The sequence below is a fragment of the Desmodus rotundus genome, chromosome 7, assembly GCF_022682495.2.
Source record: "Desmodus rotundus isolate HL8 chromosome 7, HLdesRot8A.1, whole genome shotgun sequence".
In the NCBI taxonomy this organism is placed as follows: Eukaryota; Metazoa; Chordata; class Mammalia; order Chiroptera; family Phyllostomidae; genus Desmodus; species Desmodus rotundus.
This window is the reverse complement of record NC_071393.1, coordinates 131,493,575-131,514,136: the sequence shown is the minus strand read 5'-3', so window position 1 is coordinate 131,514,136 and position 20,562 is coordinate 131,493,575. Positions and strand designations below refer to the sequence as shown.

Sequence of the window (20,562 nt, the reverse complement as noted above, 5' to 3'; positions counted from 1 at the left end):
ATCCTTTCTGGAATTTTCGTTCCCCTATTGACATGAAACAGGTAGGTACTTTGGAAGCTATCAGCTGCTCATGCCACCAAACAATCTCTCACCTTTGTTTCATTCTCACTGCTCACATTGCTGGTAATATGTAAATGTGCTAGCGCCATAGTTATAAGGGGGTGGCTTCCAGAGAATTTCACATACGGTTAGGTTAGGAAAAGAGATGGTCGATTCTGTTATACCAGCCATCACACCCTTTACTGTTATTCCTTCCCTCTTTCAAAATCAGCTTTCATAACACCAGAGTTCAGGAGATGCTTTTATTAATGCACACTGTACGGGGTGAGCTGGTGGCGCCGGCAGACCTGGGTTCTGCCTACCTGGACTGCTCATAGGTGGGCTTGCTGAGCAAATCCCTCAGTCTGTGGTCTCAGCTATGTCACCACAGACAGACAGGCTGGAGGCAGAGTTCTGGAGTCAACATGTCACACAGAACCTCAGCGTTTTCCCAACCCGTTCTCCTTGACAACACGTTCTGTTTCTGAACCCAGGAGAATGGTGGTGTGCAACGGAAGATGTGAGCTCGATCCCACACACCCATTTGCTGTGTTAGACAACTGATTCTGGACCTGGAGGAAAGGTGGGACAGGGTCACCACGAGGAATGAGGTGCGCACTGTTTTCATCATCATACTGCCCCCTCCCTGGGAGCAGACACAGCGGAGCACAGCATGGTGCTTTCTGCTGGACAGAAAAGTTCTCCTGCTAGCTAGGACGCCACATCCACTGCATTTCCCCTTCAACTGGTACTGTATTTTGCCGTGTATAATGTGCACTCCCCCCCCCATATTTTTGAGGGAAAAATAAGGATGTGCATTATACATGGCAAAATATGGTATCTACAAGCAAACGGAGAAAATGTAAAAAAGTATAGCGAAAACGAAAATTACCTATCTTACCACCTAGTGAGGACTATGAACATGTATTTTATTTAATTTTCCTACTACACAGAAGAGTACTTTCCAGAAGTTATACATTTCATGTAAATTTTTCCCCATTGCCTTTTCGTGATTTTTAATGGCTGAATATTTTTCCATCAAGAGAATTACACAGCATAACATAATCACCTTTAGAGCCACTCAACTGTTCATTACAGAAAACGAACACCCCTGTAGCACATCTGCTGAGCCGCCCCCCACGCTGGGTTGCTAGGATATAGCCAGTAAGAAGTTATGAGCTCTGGAAAGGCTGCACTACCCACGTTCCCCAGAACGGTGTCACCAACATATACTCCCACGGACGTAAGAGTGTCCTCTCACCTGGTACCATTTTATTTAAATAAGGCACACGATTAAATTATAGGTGAAATGATATATTTACCTTTATTGAAGTACTGGTCAGGCTGAGTATCTTTCGAGTGGTTACTGGACGTCTGTATTACTTTTTCTAGGCTGTTTGATCATATTATTTGCCCATCTCATTTTTTTTCTTACTGATTTGTAAGAGTTATTTGTAGTTTTTCCCCCTTTGGAAGTGTAATAAACGCCTGATTTATCTGGTGAAATTCTTTAAGCCATCTAGGGAAAACTGAGGCTTTATTATCTGTGTTTTAGTCAGTCTCGCTCTGTTCCTCTTTCATAGTAATGGAAAGAGCAACTCACTTCGTGTTAACATGTACCATGAGTTCAAAAACGGAAACGGAAGCTCTTGGAATCAATCATTTATCACAAAGTGAACAATTTCCATTGTTAAACATACAATCACTTTTTCTTCATACTGAAAACTCAAACTGAGTAAACAGGATTTCATTCAGACTTTACATAGACCCTTTACAGTTAGCCTGAGATTAACAGGAAAGTCCAGCTGGAAGTCAGACTCCACTGCCCAAACGGTGCAGCACCTGGCGGGACAGCTGGGAATGAATACGCACGACCAGCCACGACGGAAGTATTCCACCAGGGGCGCTCGACGGCGAACAGCACCCCGAACTGAACTCTAACCTGCTCTGCTCTACGTCATCTTCAGGGCCTAAAAGTACCTAGTATCTAATAATGATTAAAAAAAGCCTGCAAATGACAAATTTCTGAAGGCGTGTTGGGATGCAGGTTTTTAGTTCAGCATTTCTACGGCTGCTACTTCAGGCTATTATTAAAAAAGCAACGTCCCCAAACCTTACTATTCAACATGTTCTCGAAAACATGAAGCAGCATGGCAGAGCTTATTAAGTTTATAAATACCAGTACCTGTAATAAAATATAAAATACAGACTCTCCCTTTTCAAACATGAAGTCAAGAAGTGCCTCCTTCACCCTTTGGTTTCGAACCCACACAATGCACTCCTATTACATTGTGCATTTAGCACTGAGACAGAACACTGGACATCTGCTGGGGGAGGGGCCGCTGGGGGAATACCAAAGCATTGCATCATAGAAAGTAAATGTTGAAGTAAAAATACTTTCTGAATATATACTGTACATCATGTAAACAAACATTCATAATAAGAATCAACACAGGCCAAAATATTGTTTTTTTTTAAGAAATCAGAATCTTCTTTCTTTTAAATCCCACACATTGAAGATGCTTTTTGTTAAGAATGGAGCCTGTTGCTATATTTGCTTATGTGCTTAAATACCTTGGAAAAAGTCATCATTACATTCATTTGCTAACGGTTTGTCCTCTTAGTTGGCTGGCTGTCGCAAACAAGGAATACAGGACTTTTCAGTCCCTGTTGTTCATTTAATACTAGCTAAGTAATATACAATTAATTCATCTTTATCAGTCCATACTAGTCATAGAAACAGATTAAGTGAAGCAGTGAATTTCAAAATTTGTGCATGGGAAACTAGTTGATCATTTGTTTCCAGTAAGGCTAGTACCAAAATAATTACTGTAACGTTAGTCCAAGCTGGTAGTAAACCCTGATTTAGCAAGCTGAATCAAAGTTTGCCTTTAGGCGTTTTAATTCCTATGTTACTGTGCAAATACAGGTTTCCTAGGCAACAGAGGGCCGGCAGCATCAAAGCCCTGGAGCAAGAGAATGAAACAGGGATTCCGTTTTGAAATGCAGAGATACTACATGAAGAAATCTGAATTTCTTAATGATGCTATCATAGCAATGGCCTCAGGATTCCCTTCATGAATCAGGAACTAAGACAGATGATTTATTAGTCAATAATGTTCTGAGTCAAAAGCCAAATGTGAAGCAAGAAACGATGAAAACACAAAACCAAAGATGCATTTTCTCCTATGACCGTATGCAAGGGTTTCAAGCTTTACGCCAGTATTTTGTAGCAGCCGCCGCCCCTCTACAAGGAAAGAGCTTAGTCATGACTGCCCGTCTCTTTTCAAAGCTTCCAGTCTTTGAAGGAGTGCGTTTCCGAAGGCATCCCGGTAGGCAGGGCTGAGCGTGTCCAGCAGGGAGTAGACCGTTTCATGGTAAGGGGTGTGCAGGTGATCATCCACCTGGTCAAAAGCATAGCCTACCACCTGCAAGAGAACAGTGAAGTCGGTAATTAGATTTCATCTTGGTACAGACAGCAAAACCAACTGTTTATGTGGGTCATTCTCGAACGACACTTTTTCGATCAACAGGTAAAATACACATTTTTAATACATTTAATATTTAAACAATTTATAACTTAATAGAAACAACCCCTGTAAAATGCTCTCTTCATAATTTTTTTCTCTGCATTTTAATGGTTTTGTTGTATCCCGAACGCGAGCAGAAAATCAAATGGAGACGTGTGGAGTGCACTTAGATGGTACTTTATTTTTTACCTGCGCAGGGGCGAACTCCCAGGGTGCCCGTTAAGGCTGCAAAGGGGAGTCGCGCCGAACGCTCACAGGCTAGCTCTTTTATACGGTGAGAAGCAAGCAAGCAAGTTACAAAAGTGGGAGTTGCGGTTATCTCTGCATAGCTCTGGGGTCCGGAGGAACTGTCTGTCTGTCTCCTGTTGATAAGAACCATCTGTCTGTCCCACTTAATTTGTACCCTCAGTTTAAAGATAAGGGTCCAGACCCGAGATGAGTCTGGCACCCAAAGTTTTATGGCCCTCTAATTGGCTGTAACTCAGAATAAGCCCTCTGCAAATCACGTATTGTTTACCTTTACCCTTACTTTGGCCGACAATGTTGTTTCTCTCCCCTATCTATTCTGGTGACCTTCAAGAGGTTTTCTGCTTAGCAATGCTTAAAATTGGCTAGCCCTCTTTCCTAGCTCTCAACATTCCCCCATTTCCTTGTTGGCACTTATGAGTCAAATCCTTGAATCATACTAATGATGGGGCCACAGGTTAAACAGAGGAGTATAATTAATAAAGGCCCACTAAGAGAGGAAATCAGGGTAGTCAACTATGGGGACATCTTAATAGATTCCTGCGTTGGTTCTTCTAGATTTTCTCATTCTTTTAGTCTCTGGGTTAAGACCTTGATACTATCTCTAATTATCCCTGAATGATTAGCATAAAAGCAACAAGTTTCTCCTAATGCTGCACATAATCCTTCTTTCCTTAAGAACAATACATCTAATCCTCTCCGATTTTGGACAGCTACCTCTGCTAAGGAGTCTACCAGTCTTTCTAAATCAGCTACCTGATCTTGCAGCAGAGATATGTCCTTAGAGAAAGTCTGCGAAAGCTGCCTTAACTCTAAATCTCCCGAATGAGGGCTGCGGCACTGAGTGCAGGGGACCCTAAGATCCTAACAGTGGCTACTATGGGTATAAGAAGGGGAGTTTTTTTTTTTTCCTAGTCCTAGAGGGGAGAACAAAATCTGGGTTTCCTGCATAGAGATACACTTGGGGAATTATGTACCCAGTTACACGAAATTCTTGATAAGAAATTGGTGGCAAACAAAGATATATTCCTTGGAGGCATATAAACCAAATGCCCTCAGGGGCTTTCAGTAATCCTGGATTCTTTTCGGAGGAGTGGGTCATGTTCCTTGTTGTTAAACAATGATTTCTATAATCGGCTTACCTAAAATGGTGGTGTACCTACATGGCTTAGTATCCAATTCCTAATATTCATGCAGGCTCAGCTTATAGAGCCTAGGGGTTCACTTCCTCCCCAAACCTGAGCACAGGTTCCCTTAGTGCCACCTGGGCTCACTGAACCTGTAAGTAAGCAGCCAGGGCCAACCTGGAAGCAGCATAGTAACTGGGAGCAGCATACTAACTAAACCATTATCTACTATATTCCCCCCTTTTGATGCAAAAAGTTGTTCTCGGCTCCTTTAGCATCACTATAGAGCTGGCCATAGTTCTGGGTATCAGTAAACTGCCTTAGTTTCTGGTACTGATGCTGATAATTCTGAAGGGCCAGCACCTTAGCTACTGCAGTACGAGTGACTGTGGCTTCTAGATTCTGAACTAGGGTCTGTAGGATGCAAGGCCCTAGGCTTAATCCCCAGAAGAATTATGAGTAAGGGGCCTAGGAATGGTACACCTTGAGTTCTGGACCCTATTACAAATCCCTTCCTGGGCCCTCCTCTTGGCTGCACCCTGCTTCAATCCTTCCTTTCAGATATATAACCCCTTTATAATTATATAAAGGACAATGGGCGAAGGTCTCATCTTCTTGTAACTGCTTCCAGCTGGACATGGACGTTGTCCTACCTAACCTTGGGTCAGGGGTGCCCTGAAAGGGGGTGCAGCACGGAGGTAGTCCTTTCCTGTAAGGGGAAGGACCTTATTTAATCCAAGTCAGTTGGCTGTCACTGCGAAGTTGCAAGCTCGGTGTCCAAAGGCTGGCATTACTGGACAGTTGGCATCCTCGTCATATTCTGGAGGTGACAGATTTGGCAAGAGAGTTGGAAGGCACAATTAAATCATAATTACCGAATCAGAAAGGCAGGCACCTAGGTAAAGAATGGCTTATCTGGAGGAAGGTGTATGAGACATGCTACACCTATCTAAAACCCTGTGGCTCACTACACTTCGCTCAGGCTGAGGGGAATATATCAGGATTTCCCTCCTTTCAGATCTCTGGGCCCTTTCTGTCTTGGCTATTAGGACAGAAAAGGGAAGATAAGCTCTGAAGTGAAGCCCACAGATCTCTCAAACCCTTTACTAACCCAACTACCTAGTTTAACCAAACTAGTTGAGTCTCAGGGGTAGATGATGAAGATGGGCTCCTTAAGTGAGGCCTATATTGCAACCATTCTCTCAGGTAATGAGGCCATAGTCCCACGCCCTATGAAAACAGAAGGAGGAACACGCAGGTTAATTTACACAACCACTCCCAAGCCAGTCTCTATGCTGGTGAGACTGTCTTTTGGGAAGGCATTCAGTTGCAAGGCCCTTGCTGCGATGACATACAGCAATGGCAATTTGACAGGCCCTTCGTGCCTGTAAATTGAACATCTTCGGTAATATTACAAACCCAGTTTCAACTTTCAAATGAAAGCAAACTTTCAAGACAGCTGCACGAACGATTCCTATATCCAATACTGAGCATTGTGATTTTCCTTAGACCATGATTTTTCTCCTTAAGATCACCCTCATCGTTATTAAAGAGACTACTTTGAGTCCAACTTTTAATTCTGCCTGTTTATTTGCATAAACACACCAAGAGCAGCCTGGATCGCCTATGATCTTTAAGTTCGCTTCGCTGGAACTCACTCAGGGAACCTTTAGACTGACTTTTAGTCTGCCCCTCGGGGCACAGAAGCAGAGCCACACATCTGCCACCTGGCTTCACCTGTACCAGTTGTTTCACTTAAATCCTTGAGGCTTTCGTTGTGCCTACAGGTTCCTTTTTATCCATCTTTCAGGAAAGCAACCTCTGTTCCTTCCCTGGAAAGACTGCCATGAACCGCACAATCAACCAAGGTACCAGGCTTCTTCTCGTGGGCTTTTGCTAGCTTCTCAAGTCAATCCCAGTTCCTCGGGGCTTCCTGGTGACAACCAGAACCCAGACATGCCTCCTTCAGGTGTGACATTCCAGTCAAAGCATCGGTTAACAAACTATTAATGACTGGTCTTAATGGATTTATGCAGAGAAACCTTATGTCATTACTCAGTCCTTCAGAATGCCAAATTCTGGAGGGATCAAGTAGGGAGAAAAATACCAAGTGTGAAGGAAAATCCTTTTCCTTCTGATACCTACTAAGATTGCATCTCTATGCCTTATACCTTCTATTACTGGCCCCACACACTTTCTTTCCAAAACTTTCACAAACTTTTATAACCTTTTACACACCTTTTTACAAACCCTCTTCTATCTTTACAGCTTCCCACAGACCTTCTGCAACATCCACTAACCTTCTGTATCCTTTCATACATCTTCATTTACATATCTTGCACTTTCCCTTGTTCACTTTCCTACAGAGTGTGAAGTTTTAACTATCCCTGGAATCCTCAATTTTCTTTTCAGAGAAGATACAGAACAAAATCTAAAACACAGACGGAGTTCTATAAGAACAGCACACAGGTAGAGGCATCCTCTTGCACCGGTGCGTCTACTGGAGCCTCCGCAGAGACATGCCATTCAGGTCCGGTCTCTTGGCAGAGACATGCTCCTTTGCCTCAGGCTGAAACACACATCAGGCCCAAATGACCCTTCCTGGGTCCTGAGTGGCAAAGGCATTCTCTCCAACCGGTTACAGGCGACCTTCACTAGGTCTTCAGGTGACCCTAACTAGGTCTTCAGATACAGGGGGTTTCTGATTAGAAACGGAAGCAAAATGAAACTACATTACCATAAAACCAGAAAACAAGTAGTTGAGGTTTCCTTTCCTCCAGGTTTAAAACTTCACAACCTTTCTACATATTTTTGCCCATCCAGATTTAACTACAGTCTACCTTTAATCCCTGCTCCTTTCCCACCCTGGGAAGGACTGTACTTAAACTCAGCACTTAAACTCAGTACGTGGCAGCCAAAAGTCCCTACCAGTACAGGCATCTTCTACTCAAAGTCCCTAGATATGCAGAGATATCCTGTAGCTTTCTTAAGATTAGACCTTGCAAACGCCCCATCAACTCCGCCCTCTGGGCTGAAGTTCCTTTTGGCAGGGCTTGCTGCCAAAGGACTTCAGTTTCCGTGGTTACCGCAGCCCCCGTGTACCGCTGCCCTTCCCTAAGGAAACTACTGCTATCTGAGAACAGAGCGAGCTCTGGTTTTTTGTATGCCTCATCCCGCAAGTCTGGGCGCACGCCTGTGACCTGCTCTAATATTTCATGGCAGCTATGCATGATGGTTGGATCAGGGGCTGGAAGCAGGGTGGCTGGATTCAAGGCGGCACTTTTCAGGAACTGGACTGATGGGGAATTCAGCAACTGCACCTGGTACTGAGTTAGCCGTGCATTAGACAACCAGCGATCAGGAGAGGATTTCAAAATTCTCTCTATATGATGCTCCCCAATTATCTGCAAATTCTGTCCAAGGGTGAGCTTGCTGGCCTCCTTCACTAGCATGGCTGTGGCAACTAGAGCTCTTAAGCAGGCTGGCCACCCTGAGGCTACTGGGTCCAATCTCTTGGACAAATAGGCCACGGGCCTTCTCCAGGGTCCTAAAGCCTGGCTCAGCACTCTCTTTGCAATGCCTCCGTTTTCTGCCACAAACGGCTGGAACGGCTTTCCTAAATTGGGCAGGTGCAGATACCAAAGCTGCCTTAAGCGCCTCTTTTTCAGTTCAAGTTATATTTCCCTCTTTTCCCCTCGTAAGTTCATGGAGAGGCTTGGCCAATTCTGCAAACCCTAGAATCCAGAGGCGGCACTATCCTATTGCTCCTAAGAACTACCGCACCTGCCTGTAGTAATCTTTCTAGGAAAGCAGCGGGAGATTCCTCCCTCCCCTTCTCCCAACACAATCTTTGCAACCTCCCTATAAATTCTTTCCCTTTCTTCTGAGGTAAATAGAGTCTGACAATCATCCCAGGTTGGCTGGTGAGTCCTAAATATAGTTTCTAGTAGGGAAATTAATCCCTGCGGTTTCTCAGAAAATGGGGGATTCTGGTGTTTCTAATTATACAGATCACTAGTGGAGAAAGGAACATATATCAACCGAGGGGGTGCTCCAGCAGGGGCACCCGGTCCGGGCGGTGCCTCACGGAGTGGCAGAAGTGCCGGAGGTGCTGGGGATACTAGAGCCTCCTCCCCTTCTCTAGTTCCCCCTCGGGTGTGAGGAGGGCTCGCAAGTGTCCCTCCCTCCTCCGGCTGGGTAGAATGCGGCACTTCCCTCCTAGGGTAGGGAGGGAGCACATTCAAGGGGTCTAACATGTCCTCCCCAGGTCCTGGTAGTGGGGGGGGGGTAGAGTTTAGGCACCCTCCGCCCTCTCGGCACGGAGGGCTCCGGGAATTTCTTTTTGTTTTCCTCTTCCCGCGGCTAACAGAACCGTTCTTCCACGGGAAGCACTCCTTCTTAGACATTTCTGAATATAGCCTGGCTTGTCTGGGGCTATATCTACCCACACATTGATGTAAACTATCTGATTGGGGTGTGGGGCTCTATAAACTGTGGCCTGAACTGCAAACAATACCGGGAGGTTGAAAGTCCCCTCTGCAGGCCATCCGACACCAAAAGTCAGCCACTCTAGCTGGCAAAGAGTCCGCAGGAACTCCGGATGGAGCTGCACGCTCCCGTAGCCGCGTGCACGACGCTGGAAATCAGAAAAGTTATTCAAGATGCAATCAAGCGGGGAGTTCAGGGGTGGACTCCCGCTGGCCCGTTTTCACAAGGGTTAGTTTCACGTAACTGAGACAAGCACAATATCGAGACAAACAGCTAACGAGGTCGGAGGATATTCGCCTCGCCCGCCTGGCCTCTCCTCTCGCGAGGACTTAGGTCTGTCTTAGCTAAGGCTGCCCGCGTAGAATTCGGGTTAAACTCCCAGCCGTTATGCCGTATGACAGACTAAGGAACCGCAGGTTGGGGCCCACGCACGCTCCGTAGGCTGATGCCGGTGGAGTCACAGACACAATCGCACTCTCATTCTCACTACATTAATAACATACCTCCGACAACATAACACAGACAAACACGACAAGGCCGCGCGGCACAGAGACAAAACCTATATTCGGAAGTGGCGTCCCACTATTCTCCGAACCCCTGGGTAGGGTACCGGCAGCGTCCTGCCTACTACCTCAGGGCAAAGCCTCCGGAGGACTGAAACCAAAACCGAAACAGGATCCTGACAAATTACTTACTGAGTTCGAACTGTCCACCCAGTCTCCGAAAGCAAAACTCCCAAAAGGGAGATCCCGCTGGGGCCTCCAAATGTTGTATCCCGAACGCGAGCAGAAAATCAAATGGAGACGTGTGGAGTGCACTTAGATGGTACTTTATTTTTACCTGCGCAGGGGCGAACTCCCAGGGTGCCCGTTAAGGCTGCAAAGGGGAGTCGCGCCGAACGCTCACAGGCTAGCTCTTTTATACGGTGAGAAGCAAGCAAGCAAGTTACAAAAGTGGGAGTTGCGGTTATCTCTGCATAGCTCTGGGGTCCGGAGGAACTATCTGTCTGTCTCCTGTTGATAAGAACCATCTGTCTGTCCCACTTAATTTGTACCCTCAGTTTAAAGATAAGGGTCCAGACCCGAGATGAGTCTGGCACCCAAAGTTTTATGGCCCTCTAATTGGCTGTAACTCAGAATAAGCCCTCTGCAAATCACGTATTGTTTACCTTTACCCTTACTTTGGCCGACAATGTTGTTTCTCTCCCCTATCTATTCTGGTGACCTTCAAGAGGTTTTCTGCTTAGCAATGCTTAAAATTGGCTAGCCCTCTTTCCTAGCTCTCAACAGTTTGATTGACCTACTCCAGGTCCTAAAACAAATGGAAAACAGAGAAAAAATGTAAAAAGCTACACAAAACAGTGTTTCATTTTCATAATCTAAAACATGCTTCAATTCATTTCCACATATACTGAGGTCTGCTACATAAAGGCACTATAATAGATAATAAATTATCGGTCCATATTTTTATCACTATTTATTTGGTTTGGCTTTTTATAAACAGTTCTGGAAAGTGTTTATAACTTTAATCCTGCTTTATAATTAGTTATCTGAAAGGCCATTAAATATTACTAATCCATTAGTTATCTAACAGGGGAACAAACAAAAGGCATAACTCAGTGAAATAAAAGGGGAATGTTATTGGGTTTTTTTTTTTCTTTAAACGCAGCTGAAACTTTTCTCTCCACCGAGACTGTGACAGAGCACCGTTCACCAGCACAGTACAGGGCACAATCACGTTAGTTTTTGTTGACTCGACTAAGCCTGTGAATTCCCTCTATAAATGCTGAATTCTTAGGACACTTTTCTAAGCCACAGAAGATGCAAGTTCGCGTTATTAGCGACAGCAGCGGCGGTGGTCTCGTTTGGATGAAAAGCAGGGGCAAACACCCAAGGACGACGACTCGCCCCTCTTCAGAGCCCCGCTTTACCGCAGCACTTCCCACAGTGAACAGGAGTGCCCCCTATCCACAGGGGTGTGTGCCAAGTGGAGCCTGAAACTAAGGACAGCGCCAAACCCGATACAGACCGTGTTTTTTCCGATACACGGATGCTGGCGAGACAGTTGAATTTACAAATTCGGCCCAGGAAGAGACGAACCAAACTAACTAATAAAACAGAATTACAACAGTACACTGCAGTACGAGTTTGGTGGCTGTGCTCTCTCTCTGACAACTGATCTGAAAACCGAGATGGTGGCTACGTGCGGCCGCCCCAGGAGACGGCAAGGACGCACAGGACAAAGGGATGACTCCCGTCCTGGGCAACGTGGGGTGGGACGGCGTCAGATTTTACCACACTGCTCAGGAAGGCATGCAATTTAAAATGTGTAAGTTGTTCATTTCGGTAATTCCCATTTACTATTTGGAGACGTGGCTCACCACAGGAACTGCAACAGCAGACAGCGGAGCTGCAGGTAAGTGGGGGGCTACTTCATCACAGTTCCGTCGGCCCCTCGTACCCCTGTGAGGCTGGTCCTCCTAGGGGGCTGGGATCCCGTCTTACTCACGGTTTCATTTCCAACTCCTGGCACGGGGTGAGTGCTCAGTGAATGTTAACTGAATCAGGCTGAAAACTTACTGAACACCTACACGCCAGGCTTTCTATTCAGTGATCCGATCTTACTGTACACTTTATAGTCATCCTCCGGCCCTTTTTAGTTTTTACATTTAATCTCCAGGTGACAGGTAAAGACTGGGACTCGGACAGGCTGCCTAGCTGACCCACGCTCGCTCTGACCCGCCTGTAAGACCTCCGACCCCGATCAGAGTCCGGCCCACCTCACCACAGCTGCTGCAGACTTCACTGACATAAAACAGAATGACTTATCTGGGGTCCTTCCTCCCCACTTTCCATTTGCCTATTTCTCCTTAAGGTCCATTTCTAAAGACTATAGGCTTTTAGTACAGATTTAGGGACTCAGAAAGGAGTGTACAAAAATTAGTTAATGCAGGCACTGTCCCCTAAGCTAGGCAGCAATCTACGGGGCTGCCGCGAGGGAACCGAGGGCCGTGGAGCGGCTGCTGGCTTTGCGACTCGCTTCGGTGCACGTGATCCTCTGACAAGGAACACACAGAACACGTGATCCGCATACATCTTAAGGGAACCAAATCTAGTGAAGTAAAGAAACATTCATGTAGCCATTGGACATACTATTACATGACCTTCTTACTTGCTCAGACCTCATAACTCCGTGCAACTTTGGGGGCTTACTCTTAACATACAGAGAAACAGAAGTGTCTGAGAACTTTGAGATGGGACTATGAATTAATTAGTAAAGTTAAAACTAAATTTGGGAGTTTCTAATGACTATTACTTTGTTCAGCAGTAGTTTTTATAGTATTTCTTTTTTTTTTTTAATAAAAAGTTGGTTTCAGGTGGTACTTTCTACTCTTCCAGAGGCAGGGTTCTGGTTCAAGGCCGTAAGCAGGTCACTCCGCCCAGAAAAGCTCACACGCGGTCAAGAGCTCCTTGCAGCGAGGAGCCAAGAGAACGCGGCTGGCAAGGGAGGAGCAGCTGTCTGCTGTGCCTGACTGTGACCTGACAGCAGAGTCGGGCGCGCTGTCTGAACAGGGGAGACATTCCCAGAGGTGGGAAAGGCCCTCTCAACACAGTGGCCGGGAAACTCAGCCAGTGCAGGGGAGGCACACTTCTGGTGGGCATATTTAGCTATAGGAAACCAATAAATTAATTTGGGGGGCGGTAATTAAGGTAACACTGCCAATCAAGTTTAGAACAAACTCCACTTCCCCATGCTGACAGAAGACTTTAGGGCTATTAAAAATTCCTAGATAGGTTTCCTGTAAAAAGATCTTGGAAGCTACTGAGTGTCGAGTTCTCATCTGACGCTCTCTCCCACCCCCTGCCCCCTCTTTGACGGACGAGGCGGCAAAGACTAAATCATTTCTTTGTAAGGAGAAGGCACTCACCTTGAGCCCCGCTTCAGTGAGCTCCAGGCAGTACCTGTCCCCCTCTCTCGTCTCCACGTTGATGTAGGCCACGTCGTCGGCGCAGCGCAGGGTTTTTGAGACAAACATGTTGTTCACAGCGAAGAGAACGTCGTTTACTACGGCTTCAGCTTCCAGCCTCATGTCTTTCATATCCGTTCCCTCAAAACCATTAATTTCTGCATTTTCGTCAAATCCTGACATACTGCTTAGCTCCATGGGCTTGCAGTCGGTTTCCATTCTGCAAAAAAGGAGACATAAAACTCCTTTACAGAAAGATGTTCCAAATATTACTGTTTGAGTAAAAGTACCTACGCCTTACAACTGCTACTTACAGAGAATATTAACTAGTTGACAGCTTTTCTGTAAAATACTGTTTAAAACCATCTGTAATAGTTTTTCACAGCAAAGTACCGGACACTTGCATTTTCAGAAAAAAGAGTATCTGTTCTCCTTTTCTCCCCAAAAGGTTAATTCCCACGTTGATAGGAATTGGAAATGTTGGTTTTTAGCTATTTCAAACAATGCCGCAGTAAAAATCTTAACACACACTTCTTGAACGTGCCATCATTTTCCTAGGGTACTCAGAACTGGAACTGCTGAGTCAGAGCACGTGCTCATTTTAACTTCCAGCAAGAGAATCTGAAGGACTGTTCTCTCTCTCTCTCTTTTTTTAAAGCACGTTCTCTCCAATATTTTTTAATACTTGCCAATTTGAGAGGCAAAGAATGATGTCCCCAGCCACTGACCCTCAGAAAAACTGAATCAAAAGCTCTAGGAGATTTTTCTGGGTATTTTTTCAGAGCTTCTAGGGGACACTACTGTATAGTCACTTTAAATTAGCAAAAACATTAAGGAGCAAGAGTTCCTATAGCTGCATGTCATTTACACAAGTCAAAGCTATTTGCTAAAGACAACTAATAAACTATAAATCTATTTTAAAAATTACATAGCAAATGCACACATATTCCTCCAGTCCTATTTCAACTAATGATACATGTTTCAAAGACCCTTTATATCAAGCATCCCACAGCTCTTTCTAGAATGGTCACTCCTAACAATACAAGTTAACTATAGATTTACCAATTATTGCTAGAGCAATTTGCCAGAAAACTAAAATATAATATTGGTTTACTGTATAAGATAGTGAAAATATTTGTTTTCTAAAAATTTCTACTTTACTCTAAAAATAATCATCACACTTCTTTATACTTGGTTTTATGTATAAGAAAGACCCCCCCCCCCCCCCCAACAAAGTCAGTTTGAAGACTTCGAAATGTGACTGTCCATTATAAATCTCTTAACATCATGATTACCACACGTTTTAATTTGGCTTAAGTAGTGAAGTGTCTCAATTAGGGATGTGGGAAATCATCATCATCATTACACGAGAAAGATGTTTATGGTGGAGAAAGCTGAGGGATCCGACACCAGGATGGAGGGAACCCGCAGGGGCCCGGAAGGAGAGCATCCAACTGCTGCGCAGTAATTAGCACCAAGGGCAACACGGGAAAGACACTTTCCCTTAGACTGAAGATTTGTTTCTAAAATGTCTTTGAATGACAGATAAAAAAAAGCAGACATTCAGAACTTCTGATGATGCTACATATAAATAAAAAAGATTATTGAAGCATTACACAAGTTGATAACATTTTAAACTCATTTAAGGTAATATTACAATTTCTTCTTTGTTGGTTAAAACAGGCCCTTATTTATCAATAGCCTTTCCCCTTCCTAAAAGCACCCAGATTCCAAGGGGAATCATAATGCCCCTTCTCCGACTGAGTGAGCAGTTTCGGTGAGATTGACCCCAACCCCAGTTACGGCGTGCCCCAAACTAATCAACACATGAAATTCTTTCTAGTCACTCGAACCCAGAATGGAGCACAGAGTTCCAGCTGTTCCTGGCAGCCATCCTGCGTGGGGGGAACCAGCCCGAGACGGTGCTGACCAGGGGGAAAGAGCAGGGCCGAGTCACTGAGCCAGGCTGCCAGAGCCCTGGCGGCTGTCTAACCTTCGCACCTTCCAGTCGGCGGAGCCAGTAAATTCCCGTACTTTACTGGCAACCCGAAGTATCTTAAGTGATCGTGGGTATTACCAACAATGAAAAGCAGAGATTTAGCTCTTCAGTAGCTCTACGGAAGAGGTTAAAAAAAAGGAACCCCGATATTTTTGCGCCTGTCATATAGAAAGTACTTTTAAAAGCTTTACAGAATTTGAAGCAACATGCCTGCACTGGTTCCGCACTGGTGCTGTCACAAATCATCACAAACCTGGTGGGCTGAGAACTACACAAATTTCTAACTCCGGAGGTGAGAAATCTAAAGTCTGCTCTGCCACGCAAAGTGCCACGTTCACAGCTCTGGGATTCGGACGTGGGTAACTTCTGGGGAGAGGGGGCGGCATTATCCTGTCTACCAGGGTCCCTATCCTACCAGCGGATAAGAACGTGAGGGTAGCTGAAAAGACGCCGTTTTCTGCCCCTTCTTTCTGAAACAGTCATAATTTACTTTATTTAAAAAAAAGATTTTATTTATTTGAGAGAGAGGGGGAGGAAGAGAGAAAAAGAGGACAGAAACATTGATGTAAGGGAGCTACATTGCCTGGTTGCCTCTCATACGCCCCCAATGGGGGCCTGGCCCACAACCCAGGCCTGTGCCGACTGGGAATCGAACGAGCAACCCTTTGGTTCGCAGGCTGGCACTCAGTCCACTGAGCCACACCAGCCAGGGCTATTAACTGTAATTCTTTGTTGTGTGTCTATGGTGGTTGTTTTAGACTTTACAGTATACAGCTTTGATTTATGACAACGTACCTTCAAGTGATACTCTACTTCTTCACGTATCCAGTAAGAACCTTACAAGAGTACACTGTAGCCTTTGTGCAATTTTTGTCATACATTTTACTTCATCATACGTCAGAAACTTCACAATACATGCTAGTTTTGCTTTAAACAGTCGATTAGTTTTAAAGAGAGTCGGGTGATAAAAAAGCATTTTACGTTCAACCACACAGTCACTATTTCTGGTGCCCTCCTCATTCCTTTGTGTTGATCGACATCTGTGTCTATGACCTGTGTCATCTTCCTTCTGCTGGACAGGTTCCCTTCAACATTTCCTGCAGCACAAGGCTGCTGCTGTTAAAATTCCCCCAGCTTCCGCATACCTGAACAAGTCTGCTTCCATCTCCCTTTCTGAGAGGCATTTTCGCTGGGTACAGAATCCTGGGTTGACAGGTTTTTTTTTCCCCTTTCAAGATTGCATAATAAAGATGTTTCTTATTAGCATCTTGCTTGCATCGTTTCCTGTGAGAAATCTGATGCCATTGTTATCTTTGTTCCTCTTGCTATAAGTTTCTTCATGTTGCTTTTGCTTTGGGGTTTACTGTGCCATTTCCCTTGGGTCAAGAGTTTTCAATACATTTCAAAAGATTTCAGCCATCATTTCTTCAAACATTTATCTGTCCCTTTTCTCTCCGAAGACTTCAATTTCAGGAACATCAGTCCAAGTGAAGTTGTCCTACTCCTCACGGCTTCATTAATTTTTCCCAGTTTCTTTCTCTGTGTGCTTCACTTTGAACAGCGTCTGCTGCCGTGCCTTCGGGCTCACTAATGGTTTCTTCTGAGTGCCTACCTAATCTCTTCTACTTGGGTCTTTAAAGAAATGTTTTTCCCCCTCTCTCTTCTTAATTTGCTCAATCTTTTCTCTAGTTTTTTTAACATATGAATAGCTACAATGTGTTTTAATGTCCTTGTGTACTAATTTCCTTGTTACTTCTAGGTTAGTTTTAGTTGATAGATTTTTCTCCTCATTATGGGTTGTATGCTGCTGCTTTGCATGCCTGGTAACTTTTGACTGGATTCCAGACATTGTGAATTTTACCTTATATGGTACTAGATATTTTTATATTCTTACAAACATTACTGAGCATTGTCCTGGGATGTAGTTATCTGAAAACAGCCTGTTCTTTTGAGCCTTGCTCTTAACTTTTTAAGGTGGTATCTATCAAGGCTGCATTTAGTCTCTGGTTACTTCTGCCCCACCGTAGACACAAACCCTTTCTGAGAGCTCTACCCAATGACACATGAACGTGAGGTTTTCCATTCTGGGTGATAGAAACAGGAACTGTCCTTGGTCTTTTCTGATTACCAAAAAATCCTGCCTTCCCCCAGCCCGGGGCAGTTTCTTCACAACCACGTGTTGATACTGCTGAGTAGCAGGCTGGAGGGGGACCTTCTATACATCTCCACAGCTCCCACTCTCCAGCTCTGTACCCTCCAGGGCTCTGTCCCAGAGGCCTACGGACCCCTAGTTCCGCAGCCTCAGTTCAGGGAGGCTGCCAGGCTCTACTCGGGCTCCTGCTCTCAGGATGGGAATTCTCTACAGGCAATAATCTGGGACACAGAGCCACCTCGTTTGTACGTTGCCTCTCAGGGATCACTGTCCTTCACTGCATGACACCAAGTCTTAGGAACACTTGTTTCATATACTTTTGCTCACTTTTTCTTTAACTGCAGGTGAAAGGGTAAATCTGGTTCCTCTTAGTCAATCTTAGCTTAAAGTGAAAATCCCACTAGCCATTTTTGAGCTAACTTTGCCATTTTATTAAATCAGTTTTTCTCTCACTGATTTCGTCTCTCCTACGCTACTTTACATCAACTTCAATATCTTGTTGGTTCCTTCATTAGTGAGTTAAGTACATTTTGACCCATGATTACTCTATGTCTGTATGTAACCCACCCTCCCTTCACTCCCTCCTGATACTCCTTGAACGCACCAAGCGTGCTCTGGTCGCAGGGCCTTAAACCTGCTGTTCCCCCTGCCTGGAAGACAACTCTTCCGGTGCTCACGTGCCTTGCGACCTAGCTTTCACCGAGTCTCTACTAGAATGTCACATAATTAACCAAGAGAGGCCCTCCCTTCCCCTCTATATAAAAGTGACACATCTCCATTCCCTTATATTGCCCCCCCCCCCGCACTTATCACCACATGTCACACGATCTGACTTTTGTTTGTTTCCCCTGCCTTCAATAAAATGTAAACTCCGGGTCCTTCACTGGTTCAGTGCTGTATCCCCAGCACCGAGGACAGTCCCTGGCTTATGCAGGAAATCACTAAATATATATTGAATACAGGAACAGATCTCGCACTACAGAGCTCGCGCTCCTTGAAGGTTCTGCCTGATTCTTCACCCTTTTCGCCTTAGCAGTTGCGAAGACTTTCATTTCATGGACCCTCAACCAGTGGTTTGGAATACACGAAGATCAGGGGCCGGCAATCCAAGCCATACACACTCTGGAGAGCACACTGGATCTAAAACGAAAAGGTGGCCGCGGGAAGGGACCTAGAGCTTTCTCTGTCTGACGATATCTTGGGGCCGTGAGAACACATTTCTAAGGCATTCATGACTTACCAACAAATAAAATCGCCTTAAACGGGTCGTCTTAATTTACTATGCTCAATGGAACTACATGAATCGGACTCTGTTGAGGTTCGTCCCTCACTCCTTTGGCTGAATTTTCCTAACAATCGTCGGAGGTTCGACGTTAATACGCTCACCGTTGGCAAAGGCTCCAACGGCGCAGCCGGGTCAGAGTGGCTCAACTAAGAGGCAGCGTCGGGACTGTGACCCAGAGTTCCGGCTTGTGGACGGCGAACCCCCGCGCAGGCCTTCGGGGCTGCCGAAGTCAACAGCCAGCTCGGCCTCTGCAGGAGTTGCCTCCGCAAAGGCGGCAACACCAGGGGCGCAGATGCCCGTCGCCCACGTTTCCGCGGGGTCGGGAGGCCTGGGCGTGGCCCACAGAAAGCAGCTCCGCCCGCAAATCCTCGAAAACTCAAGTTTCCCGGTCACGGGCGCAGCACACCCAGCACGCAGAAAGCGCTTCGTAAGCTGCCAGCCGCCACACACTCACGGAGAGGAAGCTCTGGAATCGATACCTGCGCGAGCCGGGCGACGAGCAACTTGCTGACAATGGGCAACACCGGCGAAGGCTCGGGGGCGGCGGGGATGCGCGGCAGCGGCTGCAGCCCTCCCCGCGCGGTCCGCGGCGCCCGTTTCCCGCGTCGGGGTGTGAGGGGAGGGGGACGGCCGAGGCCGAGGCCGGGCCCGCCTCCGGAGCCCGCTCCTCCCGGCGGCCGGCCCCTTCGGCCACCGCCCCGCGCGGCCCGGCCTGCGGCGCCGCGTCCCGCTCGGAGGGCCCCCGGCCCGCCCCGCCGGTAGCCAGCCCGGCTGCAGCTCACCTGCGCGCGCCCGAGGCCTCCTGCTCCGCGCTCCCGGTCTCCCCTCCCAGCGCGTCCGGAGCCGACCCGCGGCGGCACCGCCCCTCCGCCCCCGCGCCCGCCTCTTCCGAGCCGGAACTGCTCCTTCCGGGCCCTTCTTCCCGCCCCCCGCAGCCCCAGTGTGGCGTCACTTCCGCCAGCGCCCGGTGGCGCGCTGGGCGTCCGGGTCTCGCGAACGCGCTGGGAGCAGCGCCAGAGTCGGGAGCGCGCCCTCGGATGACAACAAATTCGTCGCGCGGCGGCGGTGGAGGTGTCCGCCTGAGCCCCTCTCTCGGGCCCGCCGCGTCCCCTCGCACTGTCTCGCACGCCGTCTCTGTGCGGACTAGGATTCCCCCCGGAATCACCCGGGCCCGGGGCGACGCGGACTCGTCCGCCCCTCGTCTCCGCCAGGCCTAGAGCCAGCGGCGCGATCCGGGAGATGGGGGCGCCCTGAGGGACGGCTGGTGCCTAGCGGGCATGGAGGGGCCGCCCCAGGCTTAGGCCGCGCCACCGCCTGGGGACGCCGGCCGGGATCCGAGGCCGGAGCTGCCGCCGCCCGCAGCCACCGCCGGCCCACCTGCCAACCCTCATCATGCCGTGGCCGTTTTCAGAGTCCATCAAGAAGAGGGCCTGTCGTTACCTCCTGCAGAGGTACCTGGGCCACTTCCTGCAGGAGAAGCTGAGCCTGGAGCAGCTCAGCCTGGACCTGTACCAGGGCACCGGGTCCCTGGCCCAGGTCCCCTTGGACAAATGGGTAAGAGCTGCCGGCGGCCAGCCGGCCGGGACGCGCTCCCCTCCTCGGGGCGAGGCGCAGGGAGCGTCATCCAGAGTGGTGACACTCAGCCCCTCCCCGGGAAGTGTGGCGGGGCTCAGACACACGTGTTCAAGTGTTGTTTAGTCTGTTCCGAGCAAGTTTGCGCCCCCGAGTC

The 20,562-nt window shown here is 47.1% G+C and overlaps 2 protein-coding genes across 6 annotated transcripts in view; one reads left to right on the top strand and one right to left on the bottom strand.

Annotated features, from left to right (window-relative positions):
- Positions 1–954: 954 nt before the first annotated feature.
- On the bottom strand, positions 955–20,407 carry GSKIP (GSK3B interacting protein). 4 transcript variants are annotated; one of them, XM_024568306.3, is made up of 3 exons: positions 20,274–20,407; positions 13,359–13,617; positions 955–3,467 (listed from the first exon to the last, which is right to left on the bottom strand). In XM_024568306.3, the coding sequence occupies exons 2-3, from the start codon at positions 13,614–13,616 to the stop codon at positions 3,306–3,308; spliced, it is 420 nt and encodes a 139-aa protein (XP_024424074.2). In that variant the 5' UTR covers position 13,617; positions 20,274–20,407; the 3' UTR covers positions 955–3,305. The 4 variants fall into 4 exon arrangements, with proteins under 4 accessions (XP_024424074.2, XP_053785032.1, XP_024424072.2 ...); XM_053929057.2 differs by lacking the exon at positions 20,274–20,407 and adding an exon at positions 19,616–19,735; XM_024568304.3 differs by lacking the exon at positions 20,274–20,407 and adding an exon at positions 19,313–19,609.
- ATG2B (autophagy related 2B) overlaps positions 19,835–20,562 on the top strand; it is a 68,414-nt gene continuing 67,686 nt past the window's right edge. For both annotated transcript variants that reach the window (XM_053929055.2, XM_053929054.2), the window contains exon 1: positions 19,835–20,387. In XM_053929055.2, coding sequence (XP_053785030.1) covers positions 20,226–20,387 — 162 coding nt within the window. In that variant the 5' untranslated portion in view covers positions 19,835–20,225. The remainder of the gene's footprint in view (positions 20,388–20,562) is intronic.